The sequence below is a fragment of the Stigmatopora nigra genome, chromosome 13, assembly GCF_051989575.1.
Source record: "Stigmatopora nigra isolate UIUO_SnigA chromosome 13, RoL_Snig_1.1, whole genome shotgun sequence".
NCBI classification, from domain to species: domain Eukaryota; kingdom Metazoa; phylum Chordata; class Actinopteri; order Syngnathiformes; family Syngnathidae; genus Stigmatopora; species Stigmatopora nigra.
Genome location: NC_135520.1, coordinates 3,832,693 through 3,854,523, shown reverse-complemented (window position 1 = coordinate 3,854,523; position 21,831 = coordinate 3,832,693). Strand labels below are relative to the sequence as shown.

The window sequence follows — 21,831 nt, the reverse complement described above, 5'->3', positions numbered from 1 at the left end:
ACAAATTAATGCGGCGGGCTAGATTTGGCCCCCCGGCCACCACTTTGACACCCGGGCTTTATAGTTGATATTCAAATTAATTAACTTACCTAACTATATTGAAATGACTTTCTTAACATAGACGCGCAAAGCCACTTTTTTGAACATTTAATCGAACCACCAAACAAGATGATTTGAATACTGAACAATTGGGATTGTCAAAAATAGAACTATTTGCATACATAGATCACTAAAATCCAACTAAATGTGAATAAACGGTACTTCAAATACACTAAACACAACGGCACAAAGTATACTGTACATGACTTACGAGTGTAAAAAGACTTATTGAGAAAAATAAACTTTTGATACATTGAAATCAAAAATAAATTAAGTATTGAACACTCAGTTTGATTAGAAATGAATGGAGCTTCATGAACTGTCATTGGTTGAGAATTCTTAACTTGACAGGTAGGAGGGATTTGGTAAGAACATTTGAAATAAATGTTATTTCTCCTCCTAAATAACACTAAAAACATACTTCACTCAAAACTTGCAGTCTTGGACAATGTTGAGACACTTCACCAGACACTTCATTAATTTCACTTAAATTCAATAGAAATATTTATATATATTTTTTGCCTGGTCAAAGATCCCATTTTTTTTTAATTGAAACAAAAAAAATGGATTTGGATTCAAAAGGAGCTAAATTTGAAGGCTGTCAAGTTATTAAATGGCATTTAAAAAGAAAGCACACAGATAAAGACAAGGTAGAAGAGATGGAGGCCGAAACCCCTAGCAGAAGATTCAAATGAGGTTTTGGACAAGTAGGTCTGTAAAATACTGTTAAGTTTTGAAGCAACATTTCCTTGGATTATCCAGGAGTACCTCATCTGACCAGTTTGTGTAATTTAACCCTTTCAGTACCATTGACGACGATAGACGTCGAATTATGTTTGCATTCTTCTGTAGTGAATTTTAATGAGCTTCTCGCTCGCCGACTTGACCCTTGTACCCTCTGCGTTCGAATGGATCGGACAACCAACAATGGCGGCCAATGGCTCAATAATAAAACAATAGTGGTCAGCATTCCAAAAAAAAAACGCCAAGCGTCTCTTGACAAAGGGACGACCTGAGAACGACTTAAAAAGCCCTTTTTTGTGCCCCTCTGGTACCATTTTGAACGTTGACAGCTGACGAAATAGAAGGTGAAACGCGAGCTCCGTTTCCCGGCAAAGGGCTTTGCGAAAGAAACCCCTTTTTTCATTAGGCCCCGACAGCTGCATTCACGCAAAAATGAAGTGCCCGGCGAGCGCCGGTGGGTCTATTGCGGCTGGAGAGTCAGACAATTTGGCCGTGGGCAAAAACATCACCACGCCGTCTGACGACCTGACCGATTTGGGTTTGTTTTTCCCGGCGGCGTGAGAAAAAAAAGCTCCATCCGTTAACATTGGAAGTGAATGTGTTGATGCTGATGCACTTTGCCGTCCACGTGCGAGTGCGTGTGTGTGTGGATGTCGGTGTAGATTTTGGGGTACACCTTTGTGGCGCCCCCCTGGCTGAGGAGGAGTTGCTGCTGAGCCAGGTACTCCTCGTAGTTGACCGAGCTCGCGCAGTCTTTGTCCGGGCTGGACGAGCCGGACGGCGGCGCGGCAAAGCCCCGCTCGCGAGGGAGTCGCTGGGGGCCCCCCGCCGAGGCGGAGGCGCCGCCAGTGGGATTGGGGAACTGCTTTCTAGTCTGGCAGAACCAGAGCAGCACGGTGCCGAAGATGAAGACGATTCCAGCGGGGATGCCGATGATGACCGGCCAGGGCAGCGAGCTGGAGGCCGCCGGGAAGATGGGAGCCATGGGGTGTTTGGTGTCTGGAAAAGAGAATGCCATGGTATTCAGGAAAATGGAATTCACATTTTCTGGTTTTACAAATTGGTGCCATCTTCTGGGATGGAGGCATCCAGGAAGGAAGCTGAAATTTGGGATTTTTCACGCGAGTCTGTATTCTTTGGGAATATTTTGAAGGAAATCCAAAAGCAAATAACCCTCGATAGGTTGTCGAAAGTAAGGGTAGAGGTGGGGTAAATAGAGCCAACCCCCCGGGAGAAGAAAGGTATCAAAATTTAAAACAAAATTAGAATGAAGTTGAGTGCAAGGTTTGATGAAACTTATTTTTGAGTTTGTCTGCATCGTAATTCCAGTTAATTTAAATTTGTTTATGTTATGTTACCAGCGTGTTGTGTGCAAAAAGTCTCTCCCCCAGAACCACTAGTTATTTGTTACTTAGTTAATAGATGGTGAACTAGAATAAATAAAAATGTTTTTCCAATCCAATATCCCCTTTTTGGTGTTTTTTCAGAGGGTTGGAACGAATTAATTAGTTTTTAGTTCATTTTCATGGGAAACGTTCGTTTGAGTTACGAAAAAAATCAACATACAAGCTCAGGCCTGGATCGAATGAAGCTGGTATCTCAAGGTACCAACCAATTTAACATGCCAGCTCGATACTGTACATCCACGATTAGCAACAAAAAAATATTTTAGAGAAAATGCTCTTTTCCACATGCGGTCCCTCACCTGGCAGCACGGTGAGGAAGGCGCTCCGGAAGCTGTAGCCCATGGTGTTGGCACCTAAGCAGATGTACATGCCGGCATCCTCCTCCTTGGCGCGGGTAATGAGAAGCTTGTTGAGGTAGGAGCCGTCGGGTCGCGACCACACCTCCCCTGTGGGCAGCACCACGAAGCGGTGGTCTCCCACTTCAATGGTAGAGTTGTAACGGCTCTCCTCATTAGTCTCCACGCGTTTTAGCCACTGGATAACCGGCTTGACGTCGCTCCTCACTTTGCACTGGAAGGACGTGGTGGCCCCATAGTCCACCGTGGTGTTGAGAGGGTGCGTTCCCGTCAGAACCGGTTTGGAATTGGTCCTTTCTACACACGGGGGGGAGAAAAAAATAAAGCTTTTAGTCCATCCATGGAAGGAAGATGTCTTAATGTATGGAAGTGGGCCTCGCAACTCTCATTGACAGACACGGAGGATTGAGAACCGCATGTAACAGCTTAAGTATGTGTGATTAGTTTCCTCTCTTTCTGTGCTCCCGGTTGTACAGTGCAAGGCAGCTGGCCTTTAATGGAATCCAGGTTGGATTTTGGAGGGTCTTTGAGTTATAAAGGGGCTGTTGCACTCGCCCCGGCCGGCCCCAATTCCCCGGAGTAAGCGCCAGGGGACAAGGCCTAACCCTCCCGCCTGCTTCCTCAATCTGCTTCTCATATGCGTGATTACACACGTTCATCCGGCACGGGGCCAAGATGGGATGGCGATTCATTTAGTTGTAGCGAGCTAGAGGAGAACATTGATTGTTAGGAAGGTTACTGTACTTCCTCTGTAAAACATCAGAACCGCAGTCAGTGCCCATATTTGAGGAGAAAAAAAAGAAGAAGAAAAAAAAACACCACCCAGTGTCGATAAAAGAAAAACAAAGCATTAATTAAAAGGAGTTCATACAAATGTCTATTTATGAATTACAACTCTTCTATTTGCATCATCACATGATACACATTGATTAGCAATAAAGTCCGAACTCTGAGACCAAAGTCAAAATGCTGAGAACAAAGTCAGAATTATGACTACTCAATTACGAAGTCAGGATTCACAATTTTTGTTTGTCCCTTCGTGTGACTGTAAGTGGAAAATGGCAATGATACTCACGTATGACCTCAACTTTATACGTCGCGTTGATTTCTCCTGCCCGATTGGACACCCTGCAGGTGTATCTGCCATTGTGCTCGGGCGTCAGATTCTTCAGGGTCAAAGTCCACTTATTCTGCCGACCCTCGCCAACCTCTTGCCCGCTCAGCGGCCGCTCGTCCTTCAGCCACACAATGTCGGGCCGAGGGGTCCCGCTGGCTGTGCATTTGAGGCGCACCGAGCTGCCCACGGGACGGGCGATCACTCGCTTCCTCATTTTAGCGGGTTGGGTGAAGCGGGGGCGCACTATTGACAAGTAATGAGAATTTTTATTTTTTAATATATTTTTTTAGTAGTTATTAGGCTAATTAATCTGTGACACTTACCAAACTTTTCTGCCAAAACATCAGAACCATGTGCTGCTGAATGGACTCCATCAAACACAGCAGGTCTGGTCCTATCAGAACTGGAGTCATCTGATGAGACAAAAAGAAAAATTGAATTTTCAGGTATTAAAGTTAACATTGAATTTGTAGTACAGGCATGGTGAATTTGAAAAAAAAGAGATGTTTGGTAAGGATTATAATATGGATTTGTCGTAGGTTACTGTTTTACAATAGAAATTGTGCTCAGAAAAAATATATATACTTCAGCATTCATTCATTCCTTCTTTTCACTGAATATTTTTTTATTTGTACTTGAGTCCTTTTGACCACTACTACTTTTACTTGAGCAAAATGAATTTGAAGTAATGCTGCTTCTACAGTGTCAAAAAGTTATATCAAGACAGCTATATTTTCTTCTTATTCGACTATAAAATATGTTATTTTCTAAAAGTGCCACGCTGGCTCACTCACAATCAAGGCAGTTATTTTTTTTGCACAAATGAATTTCTTATATTTATTTTCTATTATATCTGTTGCAGTTTTCTTTTTTTTATACATTTTCCCATGATCACTGACAATCTGTAGTAAATGATGAATATGCAGATTACAAAAAAGGAGGGTGTCTTTGATTCCCAAAGTGTATAGCACTCCTCCTAAGATCTCCTATTTTTTGGTCTTATTTAATTTGATTCATCACTGCCTTTGTATTTTTGTAATGTTGATTACAAATGTCGTTTTCTACAGTAAAAGAAGCATCGTTAAGAGAGTATGTCAATCAGTTTGAGGCCCTTAGTGACCTTATTAAGCAAGATGTCTAAGTTGCCCCCGAGAGCCAATGGGCATTTTTACGTAGCAGCCCCCACCATCAGTCTGTTCATGATGCAACACTCGAAAGGGGTTTACGGCATTGAAATAAATCGACGCTTCAACCGTATCGAACTTAATGTGTTCTTGGCGCCATCTTTGTGAATTCAGCATTTACATAGATAGTGAAAAAAACTGTGTAGCATTTGGAAGTAACGTGAGACGTTTTTTTTTTTTTTTTCACGAGTGCAATTCCGGGAGAGAGAGAGACAGCTGTGGACTTTATGTCACTGGCTGACATCATGCAGCGCACTTAAGACCCAGCTTACAGAAAGTATAATGACTGAAACCCAATCGAGCATCTGTGATTTGTATCGACCTTTTTAATTAAGCGGTGATGAATTAAAAGGGAGTGCGTCACCAGCAATTTCTTGTTTTAAAAACATGGAAAATAGATGATTGTTATTCACTTTAATGTTTTTCCTCTTAAATTGTTAAACAAGAATCTTTTTTTATGGAATAAACTTGATCAAAACCTTCTCTTGCACCTTTTGAGAATGGAAATGATGATAAGAGTCAAATAATCTCAAGTTTTTATTTAAAAAAAAAAAAAGTCTGCTTGAATGAAATTGGCCTGGATAAAAAAAATGACCATATCTTTAATTTTTTTGGCTCACCTAAGCGTATGTTCTAAATATATGTTATTTTTTTTTTTGTATGTTTTGGTCGTGGGGTTTGGGTCTTTCGCAACAGACCAAGCTTTTTGACGCCAGTACTCAACACTTTAGTTGAAGAATGTCGGAGCTGTTTTGAGAATTTTACAAGAGTAATTAAGCAGCCAGTAAACAAAAGCTCTTTCTCCATGTTCCACTGTTTCTTTGTATGCTTTATTATTATTTTTTTTTTGCATTATTAACCATTGAACTGATGTGACTTTGCCAAAAAAGCTCCAGTTTTCTATCACCCCCAAGTCATCCGTCAATTTTGCAAATTCCAGGCTCATCATTCAGTTATTTTTCAGTAAGTATTAGTGGTTTATCTGTATTTACCAGTGTGCAGCATAACAGAGAATTAATATAGCACTCGGAGCTCATATTTTTTGCACTACGCATGAACTGTGTGCCAAGGTAAAGGTTTCAGCACAGTCATTGCCTTACAAACATTTCAGACATCGCTGGGCCACATGTTCGATAAAGTTTAGCGTACTCCAGTGCCTTGCCAGGTTCCACTGGGTCAGGTAAAGAGAGCAGATGTGATTTTTTTTTTCCGAAGCTGCCCTCCCCCTTCCCACCGTCCCACCGAAACCCTGAAAACTCCGGAGGGTTCTAGGTACAAACCCTCCTTTGTTTGTCCCCTGTAGCACCAAGCCTAGCCATGATGTCACCACGGCTATTTGAAGGGCCCTCAACTGGCCAACTATAATAACCCATTCCTTTAAAAAACATTCTGCACTGAAAGAAATCTCTCTCTGTTGCTCACTTAGGCACTCCACATTCCTTTTGGTTCCTGAACCTCCCAATCCAAACAGAACATGGTCCCTCATCGCCTAGGATTTTTTTTCTTTAACCATTTCTCCCCCCCAGAACTCCATTTGGGCAAAATTTGGGAAACAATTGTGTTTTCATGCATGGGCAGTTGTTGTGGATAGAAGTGTGGTCAAACAAGACATGGTTGCCCAATTCTTATTATTATTGTGTCTGTGTGTGGCTTAAGTTTTTTTTTGTTTAATATTAAACTAGCCAATGGTCTAAAAAAAAGTATTTAGTATTTTAGGGCACAATATGTTTTGTGTGCTAAGGTTTACTCAACCAAAAGTGAAATAAACGGCTTGAAACCATTCATCAACACTTTCAGGAACAGAACAAATCTGCCAAAACTAGTCCGTTTGAAAGTACATATGAATATGGTGGCTCACCAAGATGGAATAATTTTTTTCCCTATCTGGAATTCTCAAATAGCCTAGTACAAACTGCAATTTGTATTTACAGTGCAGATAACCAAGTTGATCTGACACAGCAGTCAAGAACACGGGTACAAAAGCTTGGAATTACAATCCAGAATCCATACACGTTCTAGTTACAGTGTTTGGGGGGGGACGGACGGACGAGCTGACGCCATCCGCTCTCACTTCATTCACAAATCCAGCTACAGGAAACGGGTTCCTGGCCTCCTGTGCCAGCTGAATCACAGGAAAAAGCCCGGATGATTTGGGGCCACAATGAGCTCCAGATGTTGATGGCGACAATCTAATACGAGGGGAAAGTTCATCACACTTTGCTTCCACAGGTGATCCCGGTGCAAACAGGACACCCTGTTTAGCCTGAAATCATCAGCGGAATGGAGGAAGGAAACAGAGAACTTGTCACACAGCTTTGGAATGATTCTTGAACGCACTCTTAAGAAATTCCACACATAAATCCAAGGTCCCGTGTTTATAGTTTATGTGCCCTGCCGGAGGATGCAGCAGCTCCAACTTGGAGGGGGGTGGGGGGGCCTGGAAGTGTTGGGGCCAGTTGTCAAGAGACCACCCTAAACAGGCCCAAACAGCCAGCTGGAGGGATTGAGGAGGCGCCATGTTGCACTGACTGACCAGATTCTTTAGATAGCTTTAGGGAGGACAGGCTGTCCACTGGCAGATGGGGAAAAGACCCAGCTCCCTGCCTTCCATAAAGACCTCATTTATCTTCATCTATTTCTGCTTAATTTCCCCACTATTCGCTTTTGACTGTATTTCATTGGAGGGGGGGGGTGTTCACCAGCTGCTGGAAATTTTATAATACATTTGCTTAATTTTTATAATACATTTATAATACATTTGCTTATGTAATTTCCCCACTATTTGATTTTGTCTCTCGAAAATGAATGAATGAATATTATTACTTTCGATTTTATTGCAATAGATTGCACAAAAAAATCAGAATTTGAAGTATTTGTGCACATATCAGTTTTATTTATGGTGATTAGACCACACAGAGGGAGGTCTCAAAAGGCAACTCCTTTCCAATTCTTCATTTTGTTGAAGACACCTTGAAAGCATACATCTCACAGTTCAAGGAGATCACGGGTTCAAATCAGGCCTCCAGCTTTCCTGTGTGAGTTTTGCACCTTCTCCACTAAAAAAAAAATCTATATTTACCCTAGCAAGCAAACAAAAAAAAGCCCCAAAATTGTCACAGGCTAATCAACAGGCCCTTCAAGCAGGCTTAAATGACACACTGCTGGTGTCATGTGATCAATTCGGAATTAACGCCACTTAAGTGTTTGAAAAACTCTCAACAGCCTTTTACACGATGACGTAAACGCGGTCCGCTTTGATGATGCGCGGCATCAACGAACCTTGACATTAAAACTGGCGTTGTGCCTCCTCCACACTCCCAACCTTTCATTTTAGCACAATCAGCAGACACCCCTTCTTTGAACTCCTATGGGAAACTGCAAATAAACAGGCGCACATTCTATTTCCTACACTGAGCTGGCTTTATTACAGTAAAGCACCTTTTTTTTTGACGCGCTGCCACATCTGCCTGATTATGGTTCTTCTAATCTAAAGCAAAGCGACAGTGCGCATTCTCCGACCCTAATTAGGCATCTTAGAGTAATTAGCCTAAACACAACCCTCACACTCGTCGGCTCTGCTCATTCATCATGCCCCGATTCGGCCCGAAAGGAAATAATACAGTGGCTGCGCACGCAAAGACACACAAAGGCCATTGCCAGCCAGCCACATTCGCCCCTTTGTGCCTCTTTTTCAAGCGCCGCGTGACTGTCTGAAAACCGACTGAGCTTCTTATTGTGGCCCTCCTGCTGACGGAGGGAGGGTAGCCTATGGTGGGGTGGGGGGGGGGGGAAAGCTCCAGATCTGTTTGATTCATCAAGGATGAAGTAGTATGAAACAAAATCCCATGTTGCTGTTGACTTTGGGCACCGAGAGGTAGCGGCTTTAATACACACAACCCCGGGAAAGGATTCACTGCTAAACCTCTGTAAATCCACTTGCTCTCGACCTTCACCTCTAAGGGGTCGGGGGTGGTCTAGAACAGTGTTTCCCAACCTTTTCTGAGCTGTGGCACACTTTTTTTGCATTGAAAAAATGTCAATGCGCACCACTAGCTAAAAATATTTGTAATTGAAAATGATGTTTTCTATATTGACATTATAAAGTCATTCTCATCATTCAACTCAATCAACTTTGCTTACCGATGACGATGAGGGTGTAGTTGACGTTGACGCTGCCGAAGCCGTTAGTGGCTTTACAAATGTACGTCCCTGTGTCGTCTGCTTCCACCTCTTTGACCTTCAGACCCATGCGCAAGATGCGGAAACGGATCCAGCCGCTGTGGATGTTGCGCCCGTCTTTGGTCCACATGACCAGTGGCGGAGGGTCTCCTTCCACCGGGCAAGGCAGCTTGATGGCACCCCCGAGGCGGACAGTCTGCCGTTGAGCCACTTTCTCAGACACACGAGGTGGTCCTGAGGGTAGACATGCAAATACAAACTGTAACTATCAACTATTTGAGATCACACATACATTAAGATCACACATACAAGCCTTCCCTCTCATTTAAAAAAAACATGAATGATAGGATCATTCCAAATACTAAATTCCATGATCTATTACACAAAACATATTACTGTGTACATTCAATATAGTTTACCAATGATTATGAGCCCAATGTAACCTGAGACTCAAACGAGTTTGACACATTTGGTCTACTCAATCGGCTGCAATTCAAGTCCTCAAAATACAAGCGCACATTGCGAAACCTCTGGGTAAACTTGACCATTATTAGGTTCAATTCTCGCATGATGGTATGATTGTGAGTTCGGATGGTTGTCTCTCTCTCTCTCTCTAGGTGGGATAGGCTCTAGAAAATCCCCCCTGCAACCCTTGCGACGACGCAAAGTACGAGAACAAATGAGCAGCCTATCCAAGTCTGAGATGGTCTGAGAACTACCATTCAACAATAAACCTCAATTTAACAAATTATGAATACAAGCCTTCATTGTTGAAGCAAAAAAAAAAGGAGAAAAAAAATAACATCTCAGTCAGGGGCAGATGGAATGAGAAGGAGGTAATTTGTCGTTTTCTTGTCTGATTACCCAGAAATGCTGAAACCAGATTGTAATAATTGGACAGGGCCTGTCGTCCACGGCCTGCACACAGAGGGCAAAGTGTACCGCCTCGACTTTTTGCGTAGCGTGCAAGAGATCAAAGCCTTCATGGGGGCGGGCGCGGGTTCGCGGGGCAGGTCGCACTTCGGCGGACAGCGGCGGCTCCTAATTGGCCGGGGGTATGCTGCCTCAGATCTGGTGTAGTGAAGCGGCCCAAAACACCCCGTGATGGCGTTAGGAGGCCCGCACAACAGCGGGCACCGATTCCTTGGGCCCGCCCACTGGAAACTAAACAAAACCCTGAAATGCTGAGCAGACCAGACAGCCAATCAAATGAAACCAAAGACTATCGCTAGTCTGGGCCTCTGAACAAATGGGCCTGCTCTGGTTGCAGTAAAAACAATGGGGAGGGTAAGTACACATGACTTCTTCCAATGCATACACACACTCAAACAAAAACACATAGTCACATTCCTCTGGTGCATTTCACACCTAATGGTAAACAAGAACTTTATTGATGGGGTGACCAAAGTGTAGAGGTGAGCCAGGTAACTTCATCCGGTTAATCTGGCACGCTACATAGCGGGGGTCCCATGTAGATTTTTTTACTTGATTTTTTCCCCCAAGATGTTTTGTCCACAGCCAATCCGATACTCATTATTAAACCAGTAAAATTATTGTAAAAAAAAGATAATGTAATCAGTAAATAACATATATTAAAGTGGGCCTTGGCGATACCTCCTCAAAATTGTTGTGTTTACAAATATTAAACAATGCCCTGTTACTGCAGCGTACGCAACATCTGGCCAGCTAAATCATAGGGTTATTGTTTTTTATATTGGTAACTCACATACTGTATATAATAAGTTGAAAAGCATGTTCATTTGCACCCATGCATTTTATATCATGCTGTGTACAGGAAATGGAAAGTGTCTTTGTTTATGTCTGGGAAGAGAACGCAACCGCAGTCTCCTTTGCTGCTGTCAGCTGGCCCATATCAGACCACAATTGGGTCATGCACAACGTCGTTGACCTGGGTTTGCTCAGATTTGATGAGAACGAGCCAGAGGGCGCCATTACAAAAAAAGATGTAACAATCTGCGTCTTAAGCCATATTCACACCTGCCCTGTTTCCTATGGTATATGCATGCTGCTTTGAAATCCCGAAAAGTGGAAGTCAACCCATGTCACAGCATGAATTGTATTGTATGTAACCTTAAGGGTTTTGAGTGAACTGTTCACTCCGATCATAACCAATGCTAACTACAATCACCCAACACAAATCTGGCATCTAATCTTCAATGATACATTTGTGACTACTGTAGCGTACTGTAATAGTCCTTAAACATGTGTTTCCACTTTCATTTACTGTCTTTCATCACTGTCATCCTTACTGTGGTGAAGATATGGTAAATCATATGGAATGTTCTCTGGGACCCCTCCGGTTCCAGACGTTATAAATGAGCCTAATGCACGAGAAGGTTTTGGCCGCTGCGCCGACTCTTTGGAATGTGCAACAAATTATTTCCTCCCTCAATCTTTGGTCTTTAAAAAAAAAAAAAAACAACAAAACGTTTGAACTCCCTTCTGAAAAACAAGGCACACAGAGGTGCTGAAATCAAGGACGTGGTGGTGTGCATCACGTAATAAGTATTTGCGCCTGTGTGCATGACCGCTATCCTTTCTTCAGTAGTGTCTCTCCTCCGCCTCCTGCCTCTCAAGGACAGGTTTGTGCAACCTTGAAGTTGAAAGCGCCGAAACCACAGAGGCTCTCTGTGCAAAATGAAATAACGTCTTTATCTTGAGTGATTGAGAGATACTCCAATGTAATATTCAATCGCTGAAAACTAAACTTTCCTCCCGGTCACTTGAGCACACGGTCGACTACACATTGAAGTTTTCATAAATGATGGCGTGGTAGCTTCATGCCAAACTGGTTGCTTAGTCAAATTGTAAGAATGGGTCGCCACTCTCTGGACGGGAAAACGATACAAGCCAACATATGGGTTTCCCCGTCTTGCGGCGCTGGTATGGATGGAGCGCCTTATTATAGCCGGGTTCCATGTGTGAATGGAATCTTTCATAGTTCAGGAAGAGGAGGAGGAGGAGGAGGAAGAGGAGGCCCGGCGACTCACAGAATTAGCTCTGTTTGTCTTTGCTCAATTCGATGATGGATTATTTTAGGAGAAAGAGCCGCATTGAATAAATGGCATTCTCGTGATGTACGAATTAAAGAGTGGACGCTTGGATGGCTCAAAACATGCTTGAGATTTGGAAGATTGGAAGTCTGGGCATGTGTCAAGAAGGTTAACGTGTTAGGAAATTCAAAATCAAACAAATGGAGGAAAATATCAAGATTAGAGAGATTTGAATAACCCTGATTTATGAACACCTGCGGCGGGTCTGTAATGATATGCAGATGCCGTCCTCAACACGCACACACACACACACACAAATTGTTATTCTGATCATTGCAAACACGTCAATAAAAGGTGAGGTTGGCCTCTGAAAACCACATAATAACAAACACCTGGAACTTCAACAACTGGATAAAACACAGGACGTGGTTACTCAAACAACATCTGTAAACATCATCTCGTAAAAAAAAAAAAAAAGGATTTGCTCCTTAATCTGCTGCCAACTGCAAGAATTTGTTGTGCGTTCAAACTCTTTTAATACACAGTGATTCATTTTGATGATAAAGCTTGCTACAGTATGTGTGAGTGTCTCATTGGTTGTTGCCATTGGTGTTACGAGCGCGTTGCCGTGCATTTGAGCTACGAATAAATCGACATACCAGCTCAGTCCTGGAACGAATTAAGCTGGTATCTCGGGGTACCACTGTATATTATAAAGTCCAAGCCAAGCTAGCACTGAATTGTAGTTCATGTATAAGAGCCCAAAAGATAGATGAAAAATAGCGAGTGGTTCCTCCTCCTCTTCCTCCTCCTCATCCTCCTCAGCAGCACTGTGTTAGGCCAACAGACCGTACAAATTGAGACGGACATCACAGAGGAGAGCACTCTAATGGAGCCTACGCTTGCAGGGCTCTCTTCCATTTTGCACCTCTTAGAACCTCAGGCTTAATTGTATAATGCACATCCAGAAAAATCAAGCAAAAGTTCAGGGGAAGCAACACGAGCTAGAAACCAAATCCCTGGTCGGTGACTTCACATGAGCGAAGGCGAAGATGTGGAGAGAGAGAAGGCCGCAGCTTGGGGAGTTTATAAAAGCCAAGCGTTTTTTGTTCGGTGCTGGCTTTGCATTTCACAAGCAGATAGAAATCAGCATTAAAAAAGCCAGAGCAGAGAGACGGCTGGCAGCAAGGTTGGGGGGGGGGGGACTCGAGGGTCTTTTGACAGCAGCAAGACGGCTGGGAAATACGAAGAATGCTGCCAAGGACTGGTAATCAATACCGGGTATTCCCCCTTACTTTGCTTTCCAATTAATAGGTAAGAGCGGCGTATCATCTGCACAATGGCTCTTTATTCTTTAGCATCTTTTTCTTTGTGGGCTGAATAGCAAAATCATGGGAAAAAGAGTCAATTGGGATACTTGAGGAGGAAAGAAGATGATCCCTAAAAGCACAACCACTGGAATAAGCATCTTCCACTACTTGGTTCTCAGTCAAACTTTGTCCCTAAGAATGGCTCATTCAAAACAAGAACAAAAAGGAGAGAGGGCTCTGCCGTCAGAAAGCTTCTGGAAACATCTCCATCACGCGGCCCCGCGCATAACGTGGCCGGCCTACTGTGGCGCCTTTGAACTCTAAGCTGCTATATTTCATTAAACTTGACGGCTGTCTGCTAGCCCGCCCGCTTTAGTCGGAGGACCCCAGCGTGTGCGTGCGTGTTTTTACAAAAGCAGTGAGCACTACTGTCGTCTGAAGTTACGACACGGCACAAATCCACAATCCGCTTGCGATAAATCAACCAGATATAAACGGCGTCATCGCGAACGAGCTTCCCGGAGTTATTCAACAAAGACCGCCTCTGTTTACCTCATGACAGTTTTGCCCGTGGAAAGAAGAATGCTTCTCCAAATACCTATAAAGTGTTCTTTGGGACATTCAATCTTGAATTCAAAAGTGAAGATGGCCTTTTTTTTTTTTTAAGAGTATTTATTTAATTATAGATGAAAAGCTTCATTTAATGTAGGTTAAAGGTTCCATGAGTATTTTTTTTCCTTCTAGAAAATGGCAAATGCACTACTACTTTTCTGCTATTAATTATAAAAAAAACACTTTTTACTTCAGTTCTGAGTCATAGTAGCAAAGCGTGGATTGTCACATTTTTATGAACTTTCAAAAAACAAAAATATTTTTGCATAACAATGTGAAAATCCATGCTTTGCTACTACGACTCAGCGCTGAAGTAAAACTTAAAAAATATTAATAGCAGAAAAAAATTCACATTTTTATGAATTAAAAAAAAACAACAAACTAAAATGTTTCATAAAAATGTGCAAATCCACACTGAAACTTGGAAGACACTCTTACTACTAGAAAAAAAGGTAGTTACATTACATAGAGATGACCCTACCATTTTTCAATGATCCCGGCCATGTCTAACCGCAATATTCGAGGGATTACTGTATTGTCATTAGTAAATATTGACATGTATTCTGAAATAGCAATAATATTGCAGCATACAGTATCTCTGCAATCTAGGCCCGCCTTCGGCCAGTCATGCGCTGTCACAATGGGGCCGGCCGGAGTGAGTGGCACTCTACTGGCTTTATCTCACTCCATTAGGCCGAGGAGGACTGAGTGCTTGCTTTGGGCCACTTATCTGGAAAGAAGTACTGATGTGGGTGTCTGGGAATGAAGAAAACAGTCAGATAGAGTGACAAACACAGACTGAAGAATAAGATGAGTGGTCCCGGCAGTCAGGTTGGTTGGGGGCAGTGGATAAGTGAACTTGAAGCCAAAGAGGGGTTTAGAGGCACAGGAGCTAAGATGGCAGCCAGGTCTCCTTTAACAGCGTTCATAGGGAGAGGAGGGCTGCATGGGGGAGTGAAAGAGGATTAGGTTGGGCTGAGGCGGCGGCGGCGGTAACCAGGAATCTCAACAATCTCACACCCAGATTCTGGGCTTGGACTCAGCCACATGACCCTTTCCGACAGACCTCTTTCTCTCCCAGAGCAGTGTACCGACAAGCACCTGTTTACAACCGTCTGTCTGGGTGTTTGGTGATGGATGAATCACTTGGAGTGGGACATTGTGTAGAATGTAGATGCTCACAGGCATGTAACATTGTGTCACTGCATTTCCTTAGATAGAAAGTACTGTAGGTAACCATATTATATTAACCCGTAATAGGTCACTTGGGGAGGGTTTTACTGGTGAACCGGTAAAGCTCCCACTGACAGCAATAGGGCTTTTTGACAATCCAGAAATATTGTGTGGAATCAATCTGTCATTGTGGAGCAGTTGAGCCTGTCATTAGTACAAGCTGCTAACCCTTTCACTGTGACAATTTGGTTCTCGGTTCACCTTACCGTTTAGAAAAAAAACAAGCAGGGGTGGGGGGGTTTAGAGGGGTTTGTGTGGCGGATTTGCCGGTCCCACCTGCTGGTTTAGAACCAAAAAACAATTGTTAAGAGATTAAAAATTAATACATTAGTAAAATTAGGAGATTAAGGCAGTTGAATCACTTTATATTGCATTACATTACCGGGAATTGGTCGGGGTACACACCGACTGAAGACAAAAAAAGCATTTGGCAAAGGGAGAGACAAAACCCAGCCAGTCTACACGAAGCATAAGGAAATGAGAACAGCGTGACATCTTACGCTTCATCAGTAAAAACTCCTGTTTTGATGAAGTGTGACAAGCACTGGCCCGCACCACATTGAAGCTCAATCAAAAGGGACAATGCGCTAAAGAATTCCCGAGGTGGCTCAAAAGAATCATTAATGGAGAAGAAAATGGGATTGGAAAAGCCAAAAAGCTATGTGGGGGTCTCACTCAAGCCCCATCAAAGGTGACGTGAAAAAGTGTTTACAGACAGAGTTGGACGGAAAACTGGGAAGAGGCTAGTATGGGGAAGTCAGCGGTGGACTTATTCAAAATTTTCTTATGCCGGCGTTTCAATGGGTACACGGTTCGAAGCATAATGTACATACATCAAGTTTTTTTGACTTCAAATCAACCTGACTCAAAAGCAAACTTGATGAGGCGTGGAGACATCCCGATGGTCCTCATCTTTCACCACTGACAGCTTTTCTCAAGAGGACAAAGAATTTGGCACAGTTTCTACAGACTGTAGTGATTTTTTTTCTCTCCCAACATTGTGACAAGAAGCCAAGTCTACCCAGGGAGTCTTTGAGTCCTTGAACCCAGTTCCGTCCCCCTTGTAAACCCTGGATTTCCGCGTGAGTAGGATTTTACAGTTATGGTTCAAATTTGAAAAGTCATTTCAAGATTGAAATACATTCAAATTAAAAAAATGCTGTTATTAGTGTTTTTGTGATTCTGTGCATCTGAATAGTGATTGCATGACACGTTGATTGTAGGAGGTTAACCGGAGCATTTCAGCCAACATGAGAAGTGTGTGTGTGGTCTGAAAGCATCCTGATTCCAAAGGAAACTAATGATCTCTGCACACGCCCTTTCCACTCCCAAAAAATACAAACTTGTCAGCATTAGCATACAGCTGACAGAGATAAACGTACAAAGTGGACAATGGCTTGTTAAAACTCCACATGAATGCTAATTGGAGTGGCCATTTAAGTCAGTCAATGAGTGAGTGTTGCAAACAGGGATTATATGACCCCGCTTGAGTAAACACCCAATGACCTCCATTATGACTACTTATCACAGCTACAGCCCTTTCCTTTCTTTGCCTGCTTGGGGTGAAGTCTGACACATTCCTCCTTCCCCCTGCCAACTGCCGATAGACGGGGATTGTTTTCATGGCGACCTGCACGAAAAACTAGCGTTTTATCACACTTCTAGGGGAGAAAAAAAAGCCAATGACCCTTAAAATTCCCCCAATCCAACAGGATGTCACCTAGAAATGCCCCCAAATCAGCAGAAAAGCACCCAACGATTTTTTTTGCAGACTACTACTACAACTACCCTCAATAAAACATGCTTCCCCCAATCAGATATCATAACAATCTCGCTCCAATGTTGTTATAGTTCTTTCCGCGCATACCTAAATGGCGGCGCCTGGACTGCACCGAGCTCTCGAGTCTCCAAGTCTAGGAGCATTTAAAATTAATCCGTCCCGTCCAAACTAGGGGGGGACGGCCATATCATAATCCAGCCATTGTTTGGCGCAAATGGAGCACCGCTGGGTAAATAGGAGCTAAACCGAGGCGAGAAAGATTGAAGGTGGGTGAGTAAAGGTCAGTTCATGCCTTGTTTTAACAACAGCACATTAAGTTAACCTACTTCCTCCTGCTTTACAGCTGCAATAAAGGGGAGGAAATGCAGTACTCGTAGGCAGGACTAACTGTCTGCTTTGTGCGATGATGCATCAGTCCTACAGATGGAGCCGAAGCAGAAAAAATGAGCCATGTTTGGCTTTCTGGACCTCTAAATGGAATATTCAAAAACTATACACAAGGCGAGCCATTCTTTTTCCCTACATACCACCCAAGACCCGTAATTTCACCTTAAAGCTTACAATTGTGAAGATATTTTGAACTACAAGGACACTAGGGAAATGAGTTACTTTTCGATCGTGCTTCATTATGTGTAAAGGAAATGGAAAACTGGGGATGCTGCCAAATGGCCTTGTGATTTTAACAGCCATTGGCGCACGGCGCATCACAATACCGCCTTGTTATGAGAGCGTGACGTAACGGTGCTGTAAAATGTATATTTTCCGCTAGGGTTTCGGAGTGTGCGCTAAGTTTGTCCAGATGGCTGCCAAAGGTAGAGCAAACGTGTGCATAGAGTCCACGTGAGGTACTATTTGCTTGTTGCTGATTAAAATGCAAAGAAACAATGAATGTATTGTGTGTATCTCACAATATGGAGACACAATACTTATTGAGGTGAGGGAAATCATTCTTAGAGCTGGGCGATATGACAAAGATTGTTATTACAATTTTTAAAAATGATCAGTTGATAACTGGAACATTTTTTGTTTCAAATTTGGAACTTCAAACTTCTATGAATAAGTAAATAAATTACTTTCATCCTTATTCAAATATGAAAAAAAATTGAATATTATCATTGACAAAAATGATTTCCCAATAATTATCATTATCGTTTTATCGACCAGCTCTACCCAAAATACAAGTTTTCATTCTTCTGATGTGAAATGAAATGAGTTCGTCAGTAATAGATGTCCAATCAGTTTGAAGTGGAAAGGATGGCATTGAATGTAGAAATGTCAGACATCCATACTCATCAACGGCACACAATGAGTACATTTTGGGGTATTTCAGCTCATTTCCAGTTCATCTGGAGTCACTTCCACTTTATTTTGGTACATTCCCGCATTTAAAGATGCACTGAGAGCACTTATTTTCATTTTCTAACATGGTCCACCAGAGGACAATGACCAGAATTCTTTTTGCGTCAACATTGATGAATGGACTTCACACACTCATCCGATTCCGCAAAATATCCATCCCAAGTTTAAAGCTGTTGTGAGATGTAGTATTCGCTTTGCTATTCCTGGAACTCTGGCTGCCCTGCTTTCTTCAAATGCTAAAGCACTGCAATGGAAAAGAGGGACAGAACGTTTCCAGCAGTCTCTGAGTCTGTCACCGCATTAGAGACTGTGCTGGGACATATCACTGGGCACCTCCGGCAGCTGCTGGGGGTGTTTCGGGCACTGGGGTGGAGGAAGTGCTGGAGAAAAAGGAGGGGAGGGGTCTCGCTTGGCCAGGCGTAAAGTCTTTCCAGTGTGGAGAGAGTGGGCTGGGCGGTAGTGGGGTGGGGGGGGTTCCATATGTTAGTGTGCCACAAGGACAGGGGGTGCGTGGGATCAGATGTCACCTGATGACTGACAGCAACAGGCTTTTAAAATGCTTTCGCTCAAACTCGCTGCCTATTCCTCCTTGACTGTATTGTTGTGCTAACAGCGGGAAAGCGACACGACCGTCGTAGTTTTACTGTGTTTCCGCGCTAAAGTCAAAGGAGGAGGTGGGCGGGCACGGAGGGGGGGTTCAGTGGAGAACTTCTGGCCTTGATCGTTTCATTGACATTTGTCACAAATGTCATTGTGTGTTGTTAATCTTTACAGGAGCCATTTTTACGACCTCTCTGAAAAAGTGGGTTTGGATCGGCGCCGAAGCCTGTCTCTCGCACGCTGTCAGAGTTGGACCGCAACACGCGGAGCAACGGGAATGTGTATTTGCTCGGATGGTTGAGGATCATCCAACCAAATCTGCGGACGGCATACTGTATTTTCTCGCATGTAAGCCTCGCCCTTTGTCTAAAAATTGTCAAATTGGACAATTTATGAGATAACCCTGATCGACAATTTTCACCTCCATATTCATGGTTTGAACAGGGAGTGTACAAATATATTACTCTGAAAATATGGCGTTTTGTCCATATCAATTCTAATTTGTGCGCATATAAGCCATACCCTCAATTCAGTCATCATTTAGCGACAAATATGGCATATGTGCAAGAAAATATGGTATCTGTCGATGCTTTAAAGGAGAAATGAAGAGGAACAGGCTTTATTTGACACAAGAAGTCCATCTGTAAACACATAAAATGGCCCCTAATCTTATTTAGCCTTCACTACTTGTTTACTCTTAGTGTAGTGGCGCTATGTGCGCGGCGGGGGCCACACTGTGAATGAGGCATTGTCTACGCACCAGGAGATCTAATCCCTTGCCCAACTCTTCTAAACGGACCACTTTCCTGCATCCCTGATTGCCGCATGCAGGTATTGTACCTATCAGACACCCCTCTGGGGTTTATTTTTCCAGCGCCTGGTCCTCCTCAAGGGGGGGTTGATATGTCTGGCTTTCAGTTGCCACTCATTCCAACCTGGTTTTCCTACCGGCCTTTGACCGGAGGGCCTCGGATCGTGTCAATCACAGTACGTGCATCCAAGCGTAACAGAAAAACGCCGCGTGTTGTCTTTAGAAAGAAGCGGACTGACCCTGGCACGGAAAACTGTGAATCGTGGGCCGTTTCTCAGCCAGTTGGCCGCCAGCGGGAGAGCTGGACTCTCTACACAGACTTGTGTTCTTTCACCCTGGGAAGCTGATGGATGATGTTTGTTTGGTTTAGCTCTGGAGAATGTGCGTGCACACATGCAGACGTTGGAGTAAAAAGCAAGTTTGCCCTTCTCTCATTCCTTAGCTCGTGTTGATTTTGGGCTCTTTTTAGACGTTTTTTTTTTTAAACTTACTTTTCCGTCTCTTACTTCTCTGTGTGAAAACATTAACTGAGTGTTTTTTTTTTTTTTTACCTCCCCGGTTCGGAAAGAGCCACGAACGCGGGAGTTCCAGCCTGGCGTTCAACCGTAGACAGTTGACGTTCAACTCACCTCGTGCACAGTGGACTAGTGAGACAGCCTCCATGATGAACAGCATAATCTTCAGTATAGCCATAGAGTCCAAAAAAAACTTCATACTTTCTCGAACTGAAAAACACATGAATGCAATGTGATTTTGTGACTGGAAAATATTAGTAGGAGTGAAAATGGATGTTCTGATTGCTCATTTACGAAGAGCACATCAGGTGTTATTTAAAAAAAAATGCATATTGTTAATTAAAATATCATGGCAGTGCACATTATAGTTGATGGGAGAAAAAAAAATAATGTTATTATGAAATGTAACTTCTTTTTAAAAAACTTTTTTCTTGAGTTTGTTCATGTGTTGTGATGTAGATTGTGTGATGAATATTAAGGAAAATTTAGTCCAACAAAATGTCAACACTTTTTGAAATAAATGAAGCATCACCATCATTAATATTACAATTTTTTTTCATGTGCGCTTAAACTAAAAAAGCAGGAATCTGTTATTCGTAGTAAGAAACGCCTCCTTTTAAACGTCATTAGAACGTGGTCAAACATTTTCCACAATGAAATTTCAGTGATGATCAAGTCACATCACAGCAAAAAGTCGTACATTAACCATCTAAAATTTCCCCCCGATTCAACTTTAGCAAAACAACACATCAAATAAGTCACAATAAATCAAAATGTTGCTGACAAACCTGAACGCTGACACCAAGAAGTCAAGATCGTACCAGCCTGCTGCCAATTTTAGCTGAAGTCCGGGTAGAGTCCATGAATTAAAAGTGACAAATCGGGTACTTTTTTAAAAATCGTTTGGAGTAAATCTTGTCGTCGACATAAAACAACTTGGAAGAGAGCAAAACGGGGCTTCAGTCACCCCCAAAAAAGCCCCCCTGCCTCCCGTATGCTAATTTGGAAAAACGGTCCAGCGTGCCTCCCCTCTTTGCTTTTGCCCAACAAGTGACTGACTGGAGACTCGTGCCGTGCGCGAGAACGCCAAGCGTGTGCTCGCTGAGACTTCTGACCAATCAGAGGCCGCGTATTTCTTAACCCTTCCATATCCACAACTACGTACAGTAGATGTAAAAGGAGCAACATGCAAGACTGCTGTCCAATAGTATACTATTACAGTGGTAGTACCTCTACTTACAAAATTAATTGGTTCCAATTTATCGTAAGTAGATCAGTATTTTATTTGGAAATTGTTTAAGTCTTTCCACAGTCCTCAAAAATAATAAGAAAAAAAACCTTAAAACATTCATTTTCTGTACCACTTATCCTCCCTCACAAGGCTCGCGGGGGGTGATGGAGTCTTACCCAGCTGATTTAAGGCTGGGGGGGACTCTCTGAATTGATGGCCAGCTAATAATTCACTCATACCTAGGAGCAATTTAAAGCATGGGTGGGCAAACTATTCCACAG

At 42.9% G+C, this 21,831-nt stretch overlaps 1 protein-coding gene across 1 annotated transcript; it reads right to left on the bottom strand.

Moving 5' to 3' along the window:
* Window positions 1–132: 132 nt before the first annotated feature.
* On the bottom strand, window positions 133–21,380 carry LOC144206337 (fibroblast growth factor receptor-like 1). The gene is made up of 7 exons (XM_077731277.1): window positions 21,108–21,380; window positions 20,434–20,529; window positions 9,047–9,319; window positions 4,046–4,135; window positions 3,681–3,965; window positions 2,549–2,902; window positions 133–1,842 (listed from the first exon to the last, which is right to left on the bottom strand). Exons 2-7 carry the CDS (start codon window positions 20,516–20,518, stop codon window positions 1,424–1,426), a joined length of 1,506 nt encoding a protein of 501 aa, XP_077587403.1. The 5' UTR covers window positions 20,519–20,529; window positions 21,108–21,380; the 3' UTR covers window positions 133–1,423.
* Window positions 21,381–21,831: the final 451 nt, after the last annotated feature.

Bases quoted from the DNA above. Each gene is read 5' to 3' on its own strand.
- LOC144206337 (XM_077731277.1), bottom strand. From the start codon at position 20,518: ATGAAGTTTTTTTTGGACTCTATGGCTATACTGAAGATTATGCTGTTC. The intron at 9,320-20,433 runs GTGAGTTGAACG...GTCTACCCTCAG, and splicing joins ACTAGTCCACTGTGCACGAG to GACCACCTCGTGTGTCTGAG. The intron at 1,843-2,548 runs GTGAGGGACCGC...TCTCTTTTCCAG, and splicing joins CTTCCTCACCGTGCTGCCAG to ACACCAAACACCCCATGGCT.